The sequence below is a fragment of the Mytilus trossulus genome, chromosome 11 (assembly GCF_036588685.1).
Source record: "Mytilus trossulus isolate FHL-02 chromosome 11, PNRI_Mtr1.1.1.hap1, whole genome shotgun sequence".
NCBI classification, from domain to species: domain Eukaryota; kingdom Metazoa; phylum Mollusca; class Bivalvia; order Mytilida; family Mytilidae; genus Mytilus; species Mytilus trossulus.
In genome coordinates this window covers 69,436,176-69,460,675 of record NC_086383.1, presented here as the reverse complement: position 1 = coordinate 69,460,675, position 24,500 = coordinate 69,436,176, and the positions used below count along the sequence as shown (strand labels likewise).

At 33.9% G+C, this 24,500-nt stretch overlaps 1 protein-coding gene across 1 annotated transcript in view; it reads right to left on the bottom strand.

Annotated features, from left to right (window-relative positions):
• Positions 1 to 24,500, bottom strand: part of LOC134690269 (uncharacterized) — a 48,238-nt gene that overhangs the window by 3,169 nt on the left and 20,569 nt on the right. The window contains exons 7-14 of the mRNA XM_063550246.1: positions 24,132 to 24,183; positions 19,976 to 20,218; positions 17,711 to 18,202; positions 12,299 to 12,405; positions 8,283 to 8,736; positions 6,235 to 7,010; positions 5,707 to 5,737; positions 1,034 to 1,305 (exon numbers count right to left, since the gene is read on the bottom strand). Of these exons, the coding sequence (XP_063406316.1) occupies positions 1,034 to 1,305; positions 5,707 to 5,737; positions 6,235 to 7,010; positions 8,283 to 8,736; positions 12,299 to 12,405; positions 17,711 to 18,202; positions 19,976 to 20,218; positions 24,132 to 24,183 (2,427 nt within the window). The remainder of the gene's footprint in view (positions 1 to 1,033; positions 1,306 to 5,706; positions 5,738 to 6,234; positions 7,011 to 8,282; positions 8,737 to 12,298; positions 12,406 to 17,710; positions 18,203 to 19,975; positions 20,219 to 24,131; positions 24,184 to 24,500) is intronic.

The window sequence follows — 24,500 nt, the reverse complement described above, 5'->3', positions numbered from 1 at the left end:
TTCAATCTTTCAAGAACCATAACTCCTGAACGGTAAAAGTCAAAATCGTCATTATTGAACTTGACCTCCATTTTGTCATCAGTAACAACATATTAAAATTTGAAAAGCTTTCGTTGAACAGTTCATGTGTAAATGCACGGACACGACTGCAAAAGCCATTTTTCAATCTTTCAAGAACCATTTCTCCTGAACGGTAAAGGTCAAAATGGTCATTATTGAACTTGACCTACATTTTGTCATCAGTAACAACATATTAAAATTTGGGAAGGTTTGGTTGAACAGTTCATGCGTAAATGCACGGACACGAATGGAAATGCCATTTTTCAATCTTTCAAGAACCATAACTCCTGAACGGTAAAAGTCAAAATCGTCATTATTGAACTTGACCTCCATTTTGTCATCAGTAACAACATAATAAAATTTGGGAAGCTTTGGTTGAACAGTTCATGCGTAAATGCAGGGACACAAATGGAAATGTATTTTGACATACGTCAGAGTTATTATGAAACGGACACTTTGTTAGCATGTTTGTAAGGCAAGTGCTGAAATCATAAATGCTAGAATACAACTTTCTCTATATTAGTCAGATTGGTTTTTAGCAGCAATTCCACCGTTGTCTTATTCCTATTCATCAATTTCAATATCATACTAGATTTCTAGGAATTCTATAACTCCCAAATTGTGCATTCAATGGCTGACATATTGTTACATACTTCAGGAGCAAGACGACAATTGTCAACAGAAAAGCAGGACCGTCTCACAGTTTCAGTGGACCTAAGTGTATTGATTGGTTCCTTTTGGTTGCTTGTACAATCTGTGATTATACTTGATACAGTTGTCAAGAATTGCTGTTTGACTTTACATTTTTTTTTCTTTTCCTTTTATTTACTTTGATTAAAACCTTGGACATGTTGGTGTCTTATAAATTTATTGGAAAATTTCAATACATTTGTCTTCAAAGAATAATAAAACTAACAGTGTTTCATTCAAAGACAAAATGAAAGAGTATTTAAAAAACTATGTACAAACTTACTTGACACAAAACATGGGTCGATATACCCATGTTGATCAGAGCTTCTGACAAAGTTTTGAAATTGGATTTAGCTTTTATCTCTTTCCACTTTGATAACAGCAAAAATTTGGCAACCTGTATATCTTTAGGATGATTGTATTCGACATCTTTCCATATCCCAAGCATTCCAAGATGTGTAACTAATTCATGCATTTTATTTGATTCGCAGTGGTTTGAAAAACGCAACAGTTCAATATCACTTGGTGTCTTGCTTAAAGCGTCATCACTTAACCCTGAAATACACAATGCAATCATGATTTTTACCTTCAAAAACATCATTAAAACATAAATTCAGATTATTATATGATGTGCATTACTCAAACAGCTAAACATGAGGAAAAGTGCTTGAAAAAATATGTAAGGGTTCCGTGGAACCCAGTTTCTCAGCTACTTTTGCTGTTAATCGCAAACTCGACAAAAATGTGGAAAAACATTAATAAAAATATTCCTCTCAATACTATATTTTGATTGTAAGAAGCTTCTGTCCAAGTTTGGTAAAAATCTAGGATAGTTTATGAATCTAAAAATTGTTTTAAAAACTTTAACTGCAGACAATGTAATGTCAACCGGAAGGCAAACTAAGTCCCTTATAAGTAAAATAAGAATAAAAAAGTACAAAATGTAAACAAAATTTCCTACTTCGAAAATCAACATATTTTACAACACAAGTCACCATTTGAAGTACATATAGGGAAACGTTAACAAACAGATCAACAGGTTTCACAACACATGTCACCATTTAAAGTACATAGAGGGACACTTAAACAAGCAGATTAACAGGTTTCACAACACACGTCACCATTTAAAGTACAGAGGGACACAAAAACAAACAGATGAACAGGTTTCACAGCACAAGTCACCATTTAAAGTACACAGAGGGACACTTAAACAAACAGATGAACAGGTTTCACAGCACAAGTCACCATTTAAAGTCAATAGAGGGACACGTAAACAAACAGATCAACAGGTTTCACGACACATGTCACCATTTAAAGTACATAGAGGGACACTTAAACAAACAGATCAACAATTTTCACAGCACAAGTCACCATTTAAAGTACACAGAGGGAGACTTAAACAAACAGATGAACAGGTTTCACAGCACAAGTCACCATTCAAAGTCAATAGAGGGACATGTAAACAAACAGATGAACAGGTTTCACAACACATGTCACCATTTAAAGTGCATAGAGGGACACGTAAACAAACAGATTAACAGGTTTCAGCACAAATCATCATTTAAAGTACACAGAGGGACACTTAAACAAACAGATGAACAGGTTTCACAGCACAAGTCACCATTTAAAGTCAATAGAGGGACACGTAAACAAACTGATGAACAGGTTTTACAACACAAGTCACAATTTAAAGTACACAGAGGGACACTTTAACAAACAGATGAACAGGTTTCGCAACACAAGTCACCATTTAAAGTATATAGAGGGACACGTAAACAAGCAGATTAACAGGTTTCACAACACATGTCACCATTTAAATTACATAAAGGGACACTTAAACAAACAGATGAACAGGTTTCACAGCACAAGTCACCATTTAAAGTCAATAGAGGACATGTAAACAAACAGATGAACAGGTTTCACAACACATGTCACCATTTAAAGTACATAGAGGGACACGTAAACAAACAGATTAACAGGTTTCACAGCACAAGTAACCATTTAAAGTACACAGAGGGACACTTAAACAAACAGATGAACAGGTTTCACAGCACAAGTCACCATTTAAAGTCAATAGAGGACATGTAAACAAACAGATGAACAGGTTTCACAACACATGTCACCATTTAAAGTACATAGAGGGACACGTAAACAAACAGATTAACAGGTTTCACAGCACAAGTCACCATTTAAAGTACAGAGGGACACATAAACAAACAGATGAACAGGTTTTACAACACAAGTCACAATGTAAAGTACACAGAGGGACACTTAAACAAACAGATGAACAGGTTTCACAACACATGTCACCATTTAAAGTACATAGAGGGACACTTAAACAAACAGATGAACAGGTTTCACAGCACAAGTCACCATTTAAAGTCAATAGAGGACATGTAAACAAACAGATGAACAGGTTTCACAACACATGTCACCATTTAAAGTACATAGAGGGACACTTAAACAAACAGATGAACAGGTTTCACAGCACAAGTCAATAATTAAAGTACATTAAGGAACAATTAAATATACAGATCAACAGGTTTCAGCACATGTCACCATTTAAAGTACATAGAGGGACACTTAAACAAACAGATGAACAGGTTTCACAACACAAGTCACAATGTAAAGTACACAGAGGGACACTTAAACAAACAGATCACAGGTTTCACAACACAAGTCACCATTTAAAGTACATAGAGGGACACTTATACAAACAGATGAACAGGTTTCACAACACATGTCACCATTTAAAGTACATAGAGGGACACTTATACAAACAGATGAACAGGTTTCACAACACATGTCACCATTTAAAGTACAAAGAGGGACACTTATACAAACAGATGAACAGGTTTCACAACACAAGTCACCATTTAAAGTACATAGAGGGACACATAAACAAACAGATGAACAGGTTTCACAAAACAAGTCATCATTGAAAATACATAGAGGGACATTAAAACAAACAGATGAACAGGTTTCACAACACATGTCACCATTTAAAGTACATAGAGGGACACTTATACAAACAGATGAACAGGTTTCACAAAACAAGTCACAATTTAAAGTACACAGAGGAACACTTAAACAAACAGATGAACAGGTTTTACAAGATAAGTCACAATTTAAAGTACACAGAAGGACATTTATACAAACAGAGGAACAAGTTTCACAACACATGTCACCATTTAAAGTCAATAGAGAGACACGTAAACATACAGATCAACAGGTTTCACAACACAAGTCACCATTTAAAGTACACAGAGGGACACTTAAACAAACAAATCAACAGGTTTCACAGCACAAGTCACCATTTAAAGTCAACAGAGGGACACATTAATAAACAGATCAACAGGTTTCACGACACAAGTCACAATTTAAAGTACATAGAGGGACACTTAAACAAACAGATAAAGAGGTTTCACAACACAAGTCACAATGTAAAGTACACAGAGGGACACTTAAACAAACAGATCAACAGGTTTCACAACACAAGTCACCATTTAAAGTATATAAAGGGACACTTATACAAACAGATCAACAGGTTTCACAACACATGTCACCATCTGTACATATAGGGACATTTATACAAACAGATGAACAGGTTTCACAGCACAAGTCACCATTTAAAGTACACAGAGGGACACTGAAACAAACAGATGAACAGGTTTCACAACACATGTCACCATTTAAAGTCAATAGAGGGACATGTAAACAAACAGATGAACAGGTTTCACAACACAAGTCACAATTTAAAGTACATAGACGGACATTTATACAAACAGATGAACAGGTTTCACAACACAAGTCACAATTTAAAGTACATAGAGGGACATTTATACAAACAGATCAACAGGTTTCACAACACAAGTCACCATTTAAAGTACATAGAGGGACACTTAAACAAACAGATGAACAGGTTTCACAAAATAAGTCACAATTTAAAGTGCATAGAGGGACACTTATACAAACAGATGAACAGGTTTCACAACACATGTCACCATCTTATATACATAGAGGGACACGTATACAAACAGATGTCACCATTTAAAGTACACATATGGACACTTAAACAAACAGATCAACAGGTTTCACAACACAAGTCACCATTTAAATTACAGAGAGGGACACATAAACAAGCAGATCAACAGGTTTCACAACACAAGTCACCATTTAAATTACATAGAGGAGCACTTATACAAACAGATGAACAGGTTTCACAACACATGTCACCATCTTAAATACATAGAGGGACACATATACAAACAGATGAACAGGTTTAACATCACAAGTCAATAATTAAAGTACATAGAGGGACACTTAAACAAACAGATGAACAGGTTTCACAAAATAAGTCACAATTTAAAGTGCATAGAGGGACACTTATACAAACAGATGAACAGGTTTCACAACACATGTCACCATCTTATATACATAGAGGGACACGTATACAAACAGATGTCACCATTTAAAGTACACATATGGACACTTAAACAAACAGATCAACAGGTTTCACAACACAAGTCACCATTTAAATTACAGAGAGGGACACATAAACAAGCAGATCAACAGGTTTCACAACACAAGTCACCATTTAAATTACATAGAGGAGCACTTATACAAACAGATGAACAGGTTTCACAACACATGTCACCATCTTAAATACATAGAGGGACACATATACAAACAGATGAACAGGTTTAACATCACAAGTCAATAATTAAAGTACATAGAGGGACACTTATACAAACAGATCAACATTGAGGGACACTTAAATTTACAGATCAACAGGTTTCACAACACAATTCATAATTTAAAGTCAATAGAGGGACACGTATACACAAACACACGTTTCTACAGATTGGAATTATTTTGAACAGGTTTCTACAGATTGGAATTATTTTGAACACGTTTCTACAGATTGGAATTATTTTGAAGTGTTACAATATTTACCTTGACAGTCCTCTTCACACTGTTCTTTTGTCTGCAGAAAAATTAATATGAAAATTTTTATTTCGAATAAAATGTTATAAATATGTTTTAAATGCGCATTATATTTAATTTAATTCAACTGGCATTAAACAGCCGTCATTTTGAGACAACAATATATAATCTTTTGTTCTTCCTTTGATGTTTATCTTTCATCTGTGTTTCGATCAAGCAAGGTTATACTTACTTTTTATGTGAAAAACGTTTGATACACGAAGGAATGGAAGAACAGACACACAGATAGATTAATGAACAGAGAAAACGATTATAAATTAATTCTAAAGAATATTTTTAGGCAGCATAATTTGAACATCATGATTATAAATTGATACAAAGTCTGCAAGATAATGCTCAAGACTATAAAATAATTATATATTAACTATAATACAATTACTTGTTTGACTCTTGGATTCTTATTATATTCTATGATTAATGTGTGTATAATTTGATAATGTTACTCATTTGATTGTTTCCCTGATATGTAAAACACACCTGATCTTGATTCCAAACGCGCCAGTGTCTTCTTTTGTGTGTTTGGTTATGTTTGTCACAAATCCATCCATTGGTCTGCTTGGCTTCTTCTGCACTGATGAAGCATTTTAAATTTGAACATGAATATTCAATGTGAAATGGCGATTGTTGGCTGCGTTTTGCATGGACTGTGGAGTGGTAGAAATCTGAGATTCTTTCCATTGTTACAACCAGGCATTCTTTAACACCTGTAGCTATATCAGGTACGATTAACCCGGAGGAGGTTCTGTGAACGATGTAAAGGAGAATCTTGTTGCCCTCAACGCATACAACGATATCATGTGATTTGTCAAATGATAAACCAATAAATCCTGAGAACAGGAGTTGTCTCCCTTCATACTGCTTCACGGTCCACATGCTAAGACATGCACTGATCAGACGATTTGGTAGGGCTGGTGGTATAATAGTGCCTTTAAATAAAAACGCTAAGCATATAGCTCTCTCTGATGTACATTCTTTGTCCATGAAGTTGGTGGTATTTCTCTCTGTAACCATACAGGGAACAAAGAAGTTTTCCACTGGTAACCGACTTCCTGTAGATGTATCATATCTCCGTTGCTCTGCTAGGATATCTAAATAAATCAAGCTGTTAAATATAAACTCTTTGTATGGCAATATTGCACTGAAATCTTTTTGCTCCCAGATTAGAAAGAGGTCTTCCCGTCTTATGGTCCCATATTTTGACATTCTTTTAAAAGTTTCATGAATTTTCTTTTCCTCTGGCCAAAATACTTTATCTGCAAAATATAAAAAACATAAAAAACGCTTTTAAAAGAGGATGATGTGGTTTGATTGCCAATGTAACAACTATCCACCAGAGACCAACCAACTTGAATGCAACTAAGGATAAATATGTAATTAATCAATGTTCACTTGAAAGCAAATTTAATCTTGTTTTAAGCAAAATATGAAGGATCTCATAACCTTCATAATTTAGAATGACATAAATACCTGTCACAAAGGATCTCATAACCTTCATAATTTGGAATGACATAAATACCTGTCACAAAGGATCTCATAACCTTCATAATTTGGAATGACATAAATACCTGTCACAAAGGATCTCATAACCTTCATAATTTGGAATGACATAAATACCTGTCACAAAGGACCTCATAACCTTCATAATTTGGAATGACACAAATACCTGTCACAAAGGACCTCATAACCTTCATAATTTAGAATGACATAAATACCTGTCACAAAGGATCTCATAACCTTCATTATTTGGAATGACATAAATACCTGTCACAAAGGACCTCATAACCTTCATAATTTGCAATGACATGAATACCTGTCACAAATCAAAACCTCCACGATAAGTATTCACATAAAGGAACTCATAACCTCTTTAATAAGTATGGAGATAAATAAGTGTCATAAAGGCCCCTAACCTTCATAATAAGTATTGACATAAATACCTATCACAAAGGACTTCATAACCTTCATACTAAGTAGTGATATTATTACCTACCACAAAGGACTTCATAACCTTCATACTAAGTAGTGATATTAATACCTATCACAAAGGACTTCATAACCTTCATACTAAGTAGTGATATTAATACCTATCACTAAGGACTTCATAACCTTCATACTAAGTAGTGATATTAATACCTACCACAAAGGACTTCATAACCTTCATACTAAGTAGTGATATTAATACCTATCACAAAGGACTTCATAACCTTCATACTAAGTAGTGATATTAATACCTATCACTAAGGACTTCATAACCTTCATACTAAGTAGTGATATTAATACCTATCACTAAGGACTTCATAACCTTCATACTAAGTAGTGATATTAATACCTACCACAAAGGACTTCATAACCTTCATATTAAGAAGTGATATTAATACCTATCACAAAGGACTTCATAACCTTCATACTAAGTAGTGATATTAATACCTATCACAAAGGACTTCATAACCTTCATACTAAGTAGTGATATTAATACCTACCACAAAGGACTTCATAACCTTCATACTAAATAATGATATACATACCTGTCACAAAAGACCTCATAACCTCCACCATGAGTAAGGGGTTGATGATTACGAAATCTTTAAGCTGTGGAGTATCAAAGTATACAATCTTCCCCAAGGAGTGGTGGAAATTTAGGAAATCTTTGAGTTGGTCAGGGGACATTACAGACACCTTGCTTATGGCATTCAATTCTTCTACATCCTTCAATGACAAGATTTGTTTTCCTTCTGCCACTAGCTCTGCTATCTCGAGTTCAAGGGGAACACAAGCGTTGGGCATCTTCTCCCCCCAACAAGGATGTTCAAACGTAAGTTCTGTGATGGCTTTCTTCAGGACTTCAATTTCTGTATCTGTGTTATCCCTTGCATTGACAAATATCCGTTGTGTTAGGACAAGATGGTTTCGTCCCTCGTGGTCCTTAAACAATTCCTCTACTCCATTGTACAACTCCTCACGCCTGGACTCCACATCCTCCTTCAAAGTGATAATTTACGATATGACATTATCAATTTTTAAAATTACATTTTTTTTTAAAAAGTCGATGATAGTAAAGTAAAAAGAGTAAAAAATAGTAAAAGAATTTTACAAACAATGCATGCTTTTTAAATATTTTTATAGAATACAGTGTTTTACAAGATAAAAGACAAAACTTGCATCTTACTCCTATATTCTATTTTAAGCCATGTCGGCAATCTTTTAAAACTAATTGCCGTAATGATGATTGCGGCCAAGTTTGATAAATGTGGACCAGAAGTATTTTCTGTTTTGTATATCTGGCCATATTGATCAGTTTTGCTCATTAAAGTTTCTCTTGATCTGTTACTGTTAAATTGATAATAGGCAAAAATGAGAGAAATGTGAAAAAAACTCATCATTAAGGGGGATTTTTCCAATTAGGAGTCCACTGTCGTTTCTGGCCATAGTACCTTATTTGTAGATATAAAAGAAGATGTGGTATGATTGCCAATAAGACAACTCTACACTAGAGACGAAATGATACAGAAATTAACAATTATAGGTCACCGATGAGCAAAGCCCATACCGCATAGTCAGCTATAAAAGGCCCCGAAATGGCAACGTAACACAATTCAAACGAGAAAACTAGCGGCCTTATTTATGTAAAAAATGAACGAAAAAACAAACATGTAACACATAAACAAACGACAACCACTGAATAGCAGGCACCTGACTTGGGATAGGCACATATGGGTCAAAATCTTTAATTGTTTTTACATAGGCGGTAATGGTAACGTTTTTTCCTGTAGCTCAGTCCATATCCTTAACTTGGATATGTATGATAGCTTGTTTCGAAGCTGTGACATTTTCACATATGTGGTTAAATTTTTCGGGGTACGAAGTGCGATTACTTTTTCCGTAAATTAGCAAACCCAGAACATCCTGTTGTGATGCGGCTCCTTGTGGTAAAATATCCCCTTTTTAACACAATAAGTTCTTTGAAAATTTAATACTTTGAATACATTCAATAGCTCCATAGTTTTTACACATTTATTCTATGTTCCTCTACTTTCCTAATCACCACAAATAATTAAGTTCAGTCATTTGCCTAAAAATAGAAACATGTCCAATATCACTACACAGAGATTTTTTCTTTACACGTGCGTGACTTTTGAGTTCCTCATTTCAAGGCGCATTAGGGATGTTGTCCCATATAAACAGAATGTGGCGGGGTTAAACATGATAGTGGGATCCCAACCCTCCCCTAACATGGGACAGGGGTGTAACAGTACAACATAGAGATGAACTATTAAAGTCAGTTGAAAAAGGCTTAACCCATCAGATAGATACAAATACTACAAATACAAGTGGACGTGGCCAGATACTTGTACATCCCAACAACAAAGAGACACCAAGTACGGATCTGAGAGTACTCAAAGCCACTAACAACTAATAAAAAATCATGCATCTAAGACAAAATTATCAATCAATACACATCCAACATCCAATGGATTTAGTTTGAAGACGTCATAAACAGTCAGAGAAAAACAGGACCTTGTACAATGCCAAGATACAGGCATGGACAGACTGTAGATCCATGAATGTGTATTTGTATATGAAATAATATTTAGTTTGCTTTTAATTTACTGATAAACAAGAATGTGTCCAAAGTACACGGATGTCCCACTCGCATTATCATTTTCCATGTTCAATGGACCGTGAAAATGGGTAAAAAATCTAATTTGGCCTTAAAAGTAAATTGATATACCAAAAGGGAACATGTGTACTAAGTTTCCAGTTGATTGGACTTTAACTTCATTGAAAACTACCTTGACCAAAAACTTTAACCTGAAACTCACACTTTTAGTTTCTATGTTCAGTGGACCATGAAAATGGGTTCAAAAGATTAATTTTGTTTTAAAATAAGAAAGATCATATCATAAGGAACATGTGTACTAAGTTTCAAGTTGATTGGACTTTAGCTTCTTCAAAAACTACCTTGACCAAAAACTTTAACTTGAAATGGGACGGATGGACGCACAGACGGAAGGAGGCACATAAGGACGCACGGAAGGAAGGACGCACAGACCAGAAAACATAATGCCCTTCTACTATCGTAGGTGGGGCATAAAAAATCAATATTAATACCAATAAAAACAATATTCAATGATCTAATTACAGTGTTGAATTGGTAACCTTTTAGAATAAGTTTATTTAAAAGGATCAATAAGTTTACCAGGATCGTTTCTATATTTCAGGGCACAGTAAACAACATTTCAGTAAAAATGAGGATGTGCTATCCCGTTTGAAATAAGTTTTCTACAGGTTCAACCAAACTTTAGAACCGAATCTTTATATTTAGGAAGAATTTAGTTAAGGTTTTAAGTAATTTATGGTAACGAAATCCCTGACTTGTTAATTTACCAGAAATACATTGATTACGTCCGTTAAAATAAAAAATGTCACAACAGATACGGGCATAGCGAGCGAGTTGTGAAATATAAACACTGTAAGATGGTGCCAAAGGATCATCACCATCCAAAATGGGAAAATAAACAATAGAGAACGAAAATCGTCCCTTTTGATGTAAATTTTAGTGTGGAGTTTCCCGTTTAAAACAGAAATACCTGTATCTAGGAAAGGACAGTTATTACTGTTTAAATTTGATTTATTTAAAGTAGGTTCCTTTGGGTAAATTGCGGCAGTATATTGAGAAAATTCTTGATTATTTAACGAAAAAATATCATCAAGATAATGGTAAGTATTGTTGAATTTATTAATTAAATGCATTTGAGACAAGTTTTTACTGAGTTTTGTCATACGCTGTGATTCATATTTGGCAAAACTTTTAGGAATTTCGGTCCTCAATGCTCAACTTTGTATTGTATTTGGCCTTTTTAACTTTATGGATTCAAGCGTCACTGATGAGTCTTTTGTAGACGGAACCCGCGTCTGATGTAAATAGAAAATGTAATCCTGGTATCTATGATGAGTTTATTCATAACAGTACAAAAGCATGTCTGCTATTAAAGGGGTGCAATTAGTGCCCATAGGAATACATACAACATGTCAATAAACTTTGTTGCCGAAACGTACATAAATATTATCAAGGAGAAAATTAACAGCTTCAATCATCCCATCACACCTCCAGTAAGTATATCTAGCATATTTACCTTTCTTGTTTTAATGATCATTTTACCTTGTTTATGTATATTTCTATCTATTTTACTTTTTAAGATATAAGGCAATAATGCAAAAAAAAAAAGGCAAACAAAATCATCCTTGTTACAATTAATTAAGAACTACAAATATAACTGGACACGAAAAAAGATTGACTTGATCAGCCTCCTGTTATATCTAAATTATATTACTTGATCAGCCTTCTGTTATATCTAAATTATATTACTTGATCAGCCTTCTGTTATATCTAAATTATATTACTTGATCAGCCTCCTGTTATATCTAAATTATATTACTTGATCAGCCTCCTGTTATATCTAAATTATATTACTTGATCAGCCTCCTGTTATATCTAAATTATATTACTTGATCAGCCTCCTGTTTTAACTAATTTACTCACCACTGGTATTTTGTCTTTATGGGTGGCAACAAACAAGATCTTCGGAATGCCTACATATACCACCTTACAATATGTTAGAATAGAGTTAACCCAATGTTGAAGGAATACTGAAATATAAAAACAATATGAAAAAATAAAATAAAAGTTTCATATTAAAAATTAGAAACTGGTATGTCATAATTAATATATATATAGTGATAAAAACCAAAGAAATACATTTTATTAGGGAGCAAATTGACAGATAATTTATTTTTGATGAAGGAAATCCATTTAAAATAAAATACACCGACTGTCCCCTGCATAGCACATATTTCACCTTTGCAAGGTCCAGTGGCAGTTACTTAAAAAAATAACCTTATTTTTGTTCTTTTTACTCTACAAAACTAGAGGCTCCAAAGAGCCTGTGTCGCTCACCTTGGTCTATGTGAATATTAAACAAAGGACGCATTTGAATTCATGACAAAATTGTGTTTTGGTGATGGTGATGTGTTTGTATATCTTACTTTACTGAACATTATTGCTGCTTACAATCATTCTATCTATATAGAACTTGGCCTAAGAGCTTCAGTGGAAAATGTTAGTTAAAATTTACAAATTTTATGAAAATTGTTAAAAATTGACTATAAAGGGCAATAACTCCTTATGGGGTAAATTGACTATAAAGGGCAATAACTCCTTATGGGGTCAATTGACCATTTAGGTTATGTTGACTTATTTTTAAGTGTTACTTTGCTGTACATTGTTTCCCTTTACAGTTTATCTCTTTCTATAATAATATTCAAGATAATAACAAAAAACGGCAAAATTTCCTTAAAATGACTAATTCAGGGGCAGCAACCTAACAGCAGTTTGTCCAATCCATCTGAAAATTTCATGGCAAATAGATCTTGACCTGATTAACAATTTTACTCCCTGTTAGATTTGCTCTAAATGCTTTGGTTTTTGAGTTATAAGCAAAAAACTGCATTTTACCCCTATGTTCTATTTTTAGCCATGGCGGCCATCTTTGTTGATTGGCCGGGTCACGCCACACAATTTTCAAACTAAATACCCCAATGATGATTGCGGCCAAGTTTGTTTAAATTTGGCCTGGTAGTTTCAGAGGAGAAGATTTTTGTAAAAGATTACCAAGATTTACGAAAAATGGTTAAAAATTGACTATAAAGGACAATAACTCCTAAAGTGGTCAACTGACCATTTTGGTTATGTTGACTTTTTTGTAGATTTTACTTTGCTGAACATTATTGCTGTTTACAGTTTATCTCTATCTATAATAATATTCAAGATAATAACAAAAAACAGCAAAATTTCCCTAAAATTACCAATTCAGGGGCAGCAACCCAACAACAGGTTGTCCGATTCATCTGAAAATTTCAGGGCAGTTAGATCTTGACCTGATGAACATTTTTACCCCACGTCAGATTTGCTGTAAATGCTTTGGTTTTTGAGTTATAAGCCAAAAACTGCATTTTACCCCTATGTTCTATTTTTAGCCGTGGCGGCCATCTTGGTTGGTTGGCGGGGTCACCGGACACAATTTTTAAACTAGATACCCCAATGATGATTATGGCCAAGTTTGGATCAATTTGGCCCAGCAGTTTCAGAGGAGAAGATTTTTGTAAAAGTTAACGACGACGGACGCAGGACGACGACGGACGACGACGGACGACGCCGGACGCCGGACGCCAAGTGATGAGAAAAGCTCACTTGGCCCTTCGGGCCAGGTGAGCTAAAAATTAAGAAAACACAGACTTGACTGCAAATGTTAAGCTATTTAGATATATTTAATATTTCAAATGGGCATGAATGCTTGAAAATAATTAATCGGCACTGATTTTGGAAAATATCTACTCTACTACTGAGATATACTTAATATAAATTTCATAAAAAATCTGGCAAGAATTGAAAACATGAGATCACTAACAATAACTGTTTTGAAAATAACTAATCGGCACTCATTTCTAGTCTACTAAATATTATTAATATAATTTTGTAATATATGTCATTTATTCAGTTTTAATGATTTTTTGTATCACTAGTATTGTTTTTGTATGTACAGCCCTATTTATAATCAATGAATGGTTTTTTTCATGAAAATCCGAAATTCCAAGTTTCCTTTGAACAACATAAACATGAACAACACAGATAACAAAGCTATGGTAACTATTAAATGGGACAACATAAACATGATCAACACAGTTAAAAAATTTGTAAGGGTTCCGCAGAACCCAGTGTCTCGCCTACTTTTGCTGCTAATCACAGGCTCAACAAAAATGAGGAAAAAAAATCAATAAAATTATTCCTGTTGATACTATCTTTTGATCGTAAAAAGCTTCTGTCCAGGTTTGGTAAATATCCAAGATAGTTTATGAATCTAATAAATGTTTTAAAACTTTAACTGCAGACTGTATGTAATGTTAACTGGAAGAAAAACTAAGTCCATTTATAAGTAAAATACAGATACACAGGTACAAAATTTTAACAAAATTTCCTTCTCAATACTAGCTTATGATCATAAAAAAGCTTCTGTCCAAGTTTGGTAACAAATCCAAAATGGTATAGGAAAGAAGAAAGTTATTAAAAAAAATTCAAACTTTAACTACAAAGTGCATGTGTTGTTTCCTGGCAGAAAATCTAAGTCCATTTAAAAGTGAAATATTGAAAAAATTGAAATTTATTTTTAAAAAATTTACTTCTGGATACTATCTTATGATCATAAACAAGCTTCTGTTCCAAGTTTGGTAGAAATCAAGTATAGTTTAAGAAAGTTATTAAAATTTCAAAAACTTTAACCACAGAGTGAATGTAATGTTTCCCGGCAGAAAAACTAAGTCCATTTATAAGTAAAATACGGAAAAAATGGAAATTTATTTTTAAAAAATTTACTTCTGGATACAATCTTATGATCATAAACAAGCTTCTGTCCAAGTTTGGTACAAACCCAGGATAGTTTACGAAAGTTATTCAAATTTTAAAAACTTTAACCACAGAGTGAATGTAATGTTTACCGGCAGAAAAACTAAGTCCATTTATAAGTAAAATACTGAAAAAATTTGTAAGGGTTCCGCGGAACCCAGTGTCTCACCTACTTTTGCTGTAACTCCCAGGCTCAACAAAAATGAGGAAAACAATCAATAAAAATATTCCTACTGATACTATCATTTGATTGTAAGATGCTTCTGTCCAAGTTTGTATACAGTGTACATTTCAGGATAGTTTATGAATCGAATAAATGTTTTAAAAACTTAAAGTGCAGACTGTATTTTATGTTAACTGGATTTATTTTTTACAAAATTTACTTCTGGATACTATCTTATGATCATAAACAAGCTTCTGTCCAAGTTTGGTACAAACCCATGATAGTTAAAAAAAAGTTATTAAAATTTTAAAAACTTTAACCAGAGAGTGAATGTAATGTTTCCCTGCAGAAAAAACTAAGTCCATTTATAAGCAAAAAACAGAAAAAAAGGAATTTTATTTTTGCAAACTTTACTTCTGGATACTATCTTATGATCATAAACAAGCTTCTGTCAAAGTTTGGTAGAAATCCAGTATAGTTTAAGAAAGATATTCAAATTTTAAAAACTTTAACCACAGAGTGAATGTAATGTTTCCCCGCAGAAAAACTAAGTTGACTTATAAGTAAAAAACAGAAAAAATGGAATTTTATTTTTGAAAAATTTACTTCTGGATACTATCTTATGATCATAAACAGGCTTCTGTCCAAGTTTGGTAGAAATCCAGCATAGTTTAAGAAAGTTATTAAATTTTCAAAAACTTTAACCACAGAGTGAATATTTGTGGACGCCGCCGCCGCCGACGCCCACGACGACGGAATGTAGGATCGCTTAGTCTCGCTTTTTCGACTAAAGTCGAAGGCTCGACAAAAATGGAATTTTATTTTTACAAAATTCACTTCTGGATACTATCTTATGATCATAAACAAGCTTCTGTCCAAGTTTGGTAGAAATCCAGTATAGTTTAAGAAAGTTATTAAAATTTTAAAAACTTTAACCACAGAGTGAATATTTGTGGACGCCGCCGCCGACGACGCCGACGGAAAGTAGGATCGCTATGTCTCGCTTTTTCGACTAAAGTCGAAGGCTCGACAAAAAAGCTATGGTAACTATTCAATGGGACAGTACACTTTGCAAAAATTAAAATCACAGTTAAATTCCAACTGATTATTGGGAAAGCTTTCATTGTCTTCACAATATCAAAGTAAGTATTGGCACAGTAACCTGGAAGTCTTGTTTTTACTAATGATAAAGTAAATGCTTTTTTGTCGAGCCTTCGACTTTAGTCGAAAAAGCAAGACTAAGCGATCCTACTTTCCGTCGTCGTCGGTGTCGTCGTCGGCGGCGTCCACAAATATTCACTCTGTGGTTAAAGTTTTTGAAATTTTAATAACTTTCCTAAACTGTACTGGATTTCTACCAAACTTGGACAGAAGCTTGTTTATGATCATAAGATAGTATCCAGAAGTAAATTTTGTAAAAATAAATTCCATTTTTTCCGTATTTTACTTATAAATGGACTTAGTTTTTTCTGCGGGGAAACATTTCATTCACTCTGTGGTTAAAGTTTTTAGAATTTTTATAACTTTCTTAAACTATCCTTGGTTTGTACCAAACTTGGACAGAAGCTTGTTTATGATCATAAGATAGTATCCAAAGTAAATTTTGTAAAAATAAAATTCCATTTTTTCCGTATTTTACTTATAAATGGACTTAGTTTTTTTCTGCGGGGAAACATTACATTCACTCTGTGGTTAAAGTTTTTAGAATTTTAATAACTTTCTTAAACTATCCTTGGTTTGTACAAAACTTGGACAGAAGCTTGTTTATGATCATAAGATAGCATCCAGAAGTAAATTTTGTAAAAAAAAAAATCCATTTTTTCTTTATTTACTTTTAAATGGACTTAGTTTTTCTGTGGGGAAACATTACATTCACTCTGTGGTTAAAGTTTTTAGAATTTTAATAACTTTCCTAAACTATCCTTGGTTTGTACCAAACTTGGACAGAAGCTTATTTATGATCATAAGATAGTATCCAGAAGTAAATTTTGTAAAAAGATAACTCCTTTTTTTCTGTATTTTACTTTTAAATGGACTTAGATTTTCTTCCAGTTAATACTTCATACAGTCTGCAGTTAAAGTTTTCAAAACATTTATTAGATTCATTAACTATCCTAGATTTTTACCAAACTAGGACAGAAGCTCCTTACAATCAAAAGATAGTATCAAGAGGAATATTTTTATTGATTTTTTTCCTAATTTTTGTTGAGCCTGTGATTTACAGCAAAAGTAGGCGAGACACTGGGTTCCACGGAACCCTTACAAATTTTTAACATAATAAACAATGAATGATGTTCAATATGAGTCTTTGTATTGTAACTAACATACAATACCTGCTGGTGTTGGTGTCATGTGCTGCCCTGGAAAACACAGAACATCTGGGACTAGTTCATGTAATCCTTTGCTTCCGTCAAATACCACAAGAAACAAAGCTCTGAACGTCATGAAGGTTTGGTGTGTCGTATAGTAAACATACTGTCCACCAAAGTCCCAAAAAATCAGTCTTCCTACTTTCATCTTGTAGTTTCCACTTTTAAGGACTTTTTCCATTCTCTTTTTTATTTCTTCTTTTGTCATTTTCGATTTCATATGTGTTTTTAACTCTGGTATTCTCTTGGACACACTGTCGGATACTTGAGGTGACAAAGGTTTGGCTGCTAGAGGCTGTTGGGAGGGACCTGCGGTCATCACTTTACTATCACTTCTAACAAGGTTTGAATCTGGTAAATGTGGTTTCTTTGGTGTTTTTTCTTCTTTTCTTTCGTCCTCTTCTACTGAAGTCATCAACACCTTATTGTAAACCACATCTAAAGCGTCATACGTTTCTGTAAAATAATATATATCACTTGAATAGATAATATTCCAAACAAAATTATTTTGGTTTAATATTGTGCTGTTGTTATACTGATACCATCAAAAGACATACTCAAAGCCAAAAGCATTGAATGATTTTTAGCAAAACCGTAACATATGCCTCAACAGAATAAATAAGGTCACTATATGTATATGTCGTACTGTCTTTTTAGCAAAGACAAAAACTACCATTTTTGTCTGTTTTATTCCTGTGTTTTAACTTTGAGCAGGAAATTCAGGAATGAATTTGAAGCTAGAAGCCTCAGGTATGATTTAAGTTCAGTTTAAGAAGAAGAAATATTTAAAAAAAATTACAGACAGAACGGCAGTAGATAAACAGACGATAAACTCCAAGTTTATAGCTAACACGCATTCTGTGAGTATTGCATGTCAATACATAGTCCCCTACCAGTTTAAAATTCATTGTATTGTAACAAAATTCTAACTTGATCAATAACTTGTCATAATGTAAACTATTTAACAAATATCAAGTCAATAAGTCCAAGGACCATTTATTAATCTGCACTCAATCATTAGACTGGAAAACAAATTAAACTTGATCTGTAACTTGTCATGATAAAACTATATACCAATTATCAAATCAATACCTTCAAGCATGACGAAAATTAGTGCTGAAAACTGATTATTTGAGTGAATTTTGTAAGTCAAAGGACCATAACTCTGCAAAAAATCTTCAGACCAGAACAAAATTCAAACTTGATTTGTAACTTGTCATGATAAAACTATACACCAAATAGCCAATCAATATATTCAAGCATGGAGTAGATAAATGGAGGAATGTACCCATGGGACACAGATGATGCCCCTGCTTGCATATAACGTTTGAAAGGGATATACCTCAAGAACTGTAAAAGTGACGCTACCCAAATTTGTACTTGATCTGAGTTTTATGGTAATAAGCATTGTGCATAAGTTTCATAACATTTGGAGGCAAACTAAAGTTTAACTGAGAACAGACACATATATTTCAGGAATTTTTCCAATTGTAAAAGGGGCACAACTCTAGAACGGTAAAAGTGATGTCACCAAAATTAAAACTTGATCTGTGTTTTGTGGTAATAAGCATTGTGTATATAAAGTTTCATAACATTTGGTTAAGGCCAGCTAAGTAAGAAAACAGAAATCAATTCTGGGTAGTACGCACGTACAGATGTACAAGGGTAAAACTTAATGCCCCCTTCACAACGGCTGGGGCATAAAATTTAAAAAAGTGTGGAAAACTGATTTGCCGGACTGACAGATGGACAGACAGACGAACAGAGTGCAACTTGAAGTTCCCTTCGACTCCGTCGGTAGGGTACTAATAAAGAGCTTTGCAATGAGTACATTATAGTATATCCTTTTGAACTTGCTGTAAGAATCAAATATTATATGCAGAAGTTTTTTTTTTTTTATCAGAAGTCAGTATAACGGCCTGTAGAAAAAAAAATGCACAACAATATCTTAAGCCAGTTAAGGCATATAAAAATTGCCAAAAATATGACCATTAACATGATAAAAGGACAATATCTCTGAATATCAGAATAGAATTTTGTTTAAATCATAAGAGAAACTGCATTCAGCAATCCCAACAACAGTGTTAAGTTCGTATTACAGGTTTTTTCTATGTCTTTGTCTTTTCAAGTTTTAAAGATTACCTGATTCTGAAGCTAATAGAGAGGTGGAAGATACCAAAGAGGTATTCAAATATAAATGAAAAGTTTTAATGTTGTAGATTTTCTTACCTGGATCAATATAAATCCAGCTTCTAGTCTCCACATCAAGGCCACAGCGACCTTCTAGTAGGGAAATCCCATCGGTAGGATGTCTTCCTTCTGGGACGACATCACCAGCTAAGAGCTTGACAAGACTCGATTTTCCGACCGCGAACTGGCCTGTTACCATACAGCGCATATCATAGGAAACATACGTTCCACTGCCAAGTAACCTGTTTAACATGGCGGACTTAGTCTGTGTGTGGATTGGATCTGTAATTATAACTTTTCTATAAAAAGTCTAAGTTTAATATAGATTTGTTAACCAATTTAAAAGTTTGTTTTCAATATTTTTCATTAACAAATCATTAAAAGTCTATGTCAAACATGGATTGATTGTTGTTTGTGTAACGTCCAGTTCTCTATAAGGTCACATGAATGAATAATCATTGGTGAAAATCCCAAGTGTCTACCACTTACGGTTTCTCATTTAGAGTGGCCAAACGACTTTGTTTTAATTTTCAAAGGGGCATAACCCAACCAAGGAGTCTTTGAATCTTTTCGGTTTAAAAAAACCAAAGTCACAGGGTGAGTTCTTGAACAAATTCCACTCATCGGTTTTGGTCTTCCTATGACAGTTCAGGCATTTATTTACTAACAAGATTTTTTGTTTGGGTTTTGGGCAGATAACTCTGGACTGACAACATTTTGAGACTCAAAGGGTGAGACCCAAAAAACTATTTGTGATAACATTATTAAGTGTGAACCTGATTGTGATGTCTTATGGTTACGGAGGGAAATTGTGTCAAAGTTTGGCAGCAGAATAATAACTATAAGAAGAAATACAGTAAGGTATTTCCCTTTTGGAAAAGCATTATCAATATTAAATTTTATAGTCAATTCTAATAATCAATGTTAAAATCTACTGGAATTATTCGGTGAAAACTCTTAAAAAAATTGACGATTGACTTGTATTAACCTGACTTTATATATGCACAATTGAATACAAGAAGTAACGGGAACCAGGTGTAAAGTGTGTCAAGCCTTAAACTTGTATGACAGTAGTCACAATTGAATACAAGTGGAGGGGACCAGGTGTCAAGTGTGTCAAGCCTCAAACTTGTATGACAGTGATCACAATAGAATACAAGTGGAGAGAACCAGGTGTCGAGTGTGTCAAGCCTTAAACTTGTATGACAGTAATCACAATTGAATACAAGAAGTGGAAGGAAACCAGGTGTCAAGTGTGTCAAGCCCCAAACTTGAATGACAGTAGTCACAATTGAATATAAGAAATGGAGGGAACCAGGTGTCACGTGTGTCAAGCCTCAAACTTGTATGCCAGTAATCACAATTGAATACAAGAAGTGGCGGGAACCAGGTGTCAAGTGTGTCAAGCTTCAAACTTGTATGACAGTAGTCACAATTGAATAAAAGAAGTGGAGGAAACCAGGTGTCAAGTGTGTCAAGCCTCAAACCTGTATGACAGTAGTCACAATTAAATACAAGAAGTGGAGGGAACCAGGTGTCAAGTGTGTCAAGCCTTAAACTTGTATGACAGTAATCACAATTGAATACAAGAAGTGTGGGGAACCAGGTGTCAAGTGTGTCAAGCCTCAAACTTGTATGACAGAAATCACAATTCCATTTAATGATGTATCTATGGAGTCAATGCCTCCAAACTTACATCATGTACATAGATGTTAATTAATAGGTCTTGCACAAACAAACACATTTGTTTGTTTATTTATACATATGTGGCCGACAAAAAAGATGCTTCTCTAATTAATTTTGACTTTTACTTTCAATTCTGCAAATTGGTCAAAGCGTTTTTGAGTTAATGTTCGACATGTTGACGACGGACGGACAGACGGACAACGGTATACCATAATACGTCCCGTAAACTGGCGTATAAAAAGAATCATCTAGTGTTGTGTTTCTAAAGTCGGTCAGTATAGTGACTATCAAACTTACTTCAGCAGAAAACTGAATAATCGCTGGAGACAGAAATTTTGCCGGAAAAGCAATCCCTACGTCTTGCTTCCTGTGACTGAGACTAAAGCTCTTTAGATAGTTATCTAACTTAAGTATGCATTAAATTTTCAATTTTTTAGCATATGATATAAAACAAGTAACTTATACCTGTCCTTGGTAAAACGTAAAGATTAAATCATTTTTTAAATATTCTAAGGACAACATTTGTTTTCCTTAAAATCCAGTTCAATACAAAATTATGCTGATGGCAAAAAAGTCTGTTTTCATTTATTTTTTTGGTACCTAACTAGGCCGTTAGTTTTATGGTTTAATTGTTTTACAATTGTCATTACGTGGCCTTTTATAGCTGACTATGCGGTATGGGCTTTGCTCATTGTTGTAGGCTGTATTGCACAGTGACCTATAGTTGTTAATTTCTGTGTCATTTGGTCTCTGTGGAGAGTTGTCTCATTTACAATCATATCACATCTTCTTTTAGTATTAACTGCATCACATTCTTTATGTGCCTGTCCCAAGTCAGATACATGTAGTTCGGTGTCAGTATGTTGTCTATACAATACCTAACTTTTAATTTTTTTGGGGGAAAATAATGCTAGCAAAGTAGAATATTGCTTGCAATGGCAGAGTACGAATAAACATGAATATAGCATCCTACAGAAGACCATATATTTGATGGTACTTACTATGTCATGTATTTCATCTATTGGAAAGCTGGTAACCCTATAGGTCCATAGTTTGTTATTATCATTTATAGTGACTAATCTCAGGGAAAGCTGCTAACGCTATAGGTCCATAGTTTGTTATTATCATGTATAGTGACTAATCTCAGGGAAAGCTGCTAGCGCTATAGGTCCATAGTTTGTTATTATCATGTATAGTGACTAATCTCAGTGAAAGCTGCTAACGCTATAGGTCCATAGTTTGTTATTATCATTTATAGTGACTAATCTCATCAATACATTGCAGTTGATTGCAGGACATAGTACAAAAACATGTTATTCTGCAATTCTTAGAATATAACATACAAGATAACGCTGAAATGTCTCGCCTTCTTTACTAACCACTGATTTTATGTTGATAGTCCTAATTATAAAGCTTCACTACAAGTAACACATAAACTTGACATGCTCCAAGAAAATGAGGTCTAGGTCAGATAAACAAAAAGGGGAATACATGTACACCTTACAATCATTCAATAAACCAAACAAAGTTGACCTATTGCTTATAGTTTCTAAGAAACAGTCTTAACTAAGAAAACTTAACATTGACCAATGAACCATGAAAATGAGGTCTAGGTCAGATGAACCATGCCAGACAGACATACATCTTACAATCAATGTATGCATTAAATATAGTTGACCTATTGCTTATAGTATCCAAGAAACAAACTTAACCATGAAAACTTTACATTGACCAATGTTATGAGCCATGAAATTGAGGTCAAGGTCAGATGATGCCTGCCAGACAGACATATACACCTTACAATCCTTCCATACAATAAATATAGTTGATCTATTGCTTATAGTTGAATAAAAACAGACCAAAACACAAAAACTTAACACTGAGAAATGAACTGTGAATATGAGGTCAAGGTCAAATAAAACCTGCGAGACTGACACGAACATCATAAACTATTTTCATACACCAAATATACTAATAGTTGACCTATTGTATATAGTATTAAAAAAAAAAAAAAAAAACTCAAAACCTTAACTTTGACCACAGAACCATGAAAATGAGGTCAAGGTCAGATTACACCTACCAGTTGGACATGTACACCTTACAATCATTCCATATACCAAATATAGTAGACCTACTGCTTATAGCATCTGATATATGGACTTGACCACGAAAACGTAACCTTGTTCACTGATCCTTAAAATGAGATCGGGGTCAAATGAAAATTGTCTGACGTGCATGAAGACCTTGCAAGGTATGCACCTCCTAAATATAGTTATCCTATTACTCATAATTAGAAAGAAATTAACATTACAAAAAATGTTGACTTCAAGTAGTCACTTAACGGAAACTTCGTCACATGAGGCATCTATATACAAAGTATGAAGCATCCAGGTCTTCTAGCTTCTAAAATATAAAGCTTTTAAGCAGTTAGCTAACGCTGCCGCCGTAGGATCACTATACCTATGTCAAGCTTTCTGTGACAAAAGTCGTAGGCTCCACAATAAATTACCTTCTATCCCTTGTCCAGCAGTCACACCTGAAGATTTCTCTGACATGACAGTCTAAAAAATGAGAAATATGCACTGTAAATATATCTTCACTCATGTCACTCATAGAATGTTGTAGAACTATGAAATTTCTAAAATATTTACCCCCAAAAATAATATACAATAAAAATGTGTCACATTATAAACAGTCGAACCTTATTATGTCGAAGTCGAAGGTAACGGACCAAAGTATTCGACTTATCCGAGGTTCAACTCATCCAAGATAGATTGTGTTGTCATAAATTTAGAATGCATGAAATAAGTTATGAGATTTGTGTAAAATAGATACTTTGATCAGTGTGCCTTATAGATATGACACTTGATGATTGTGT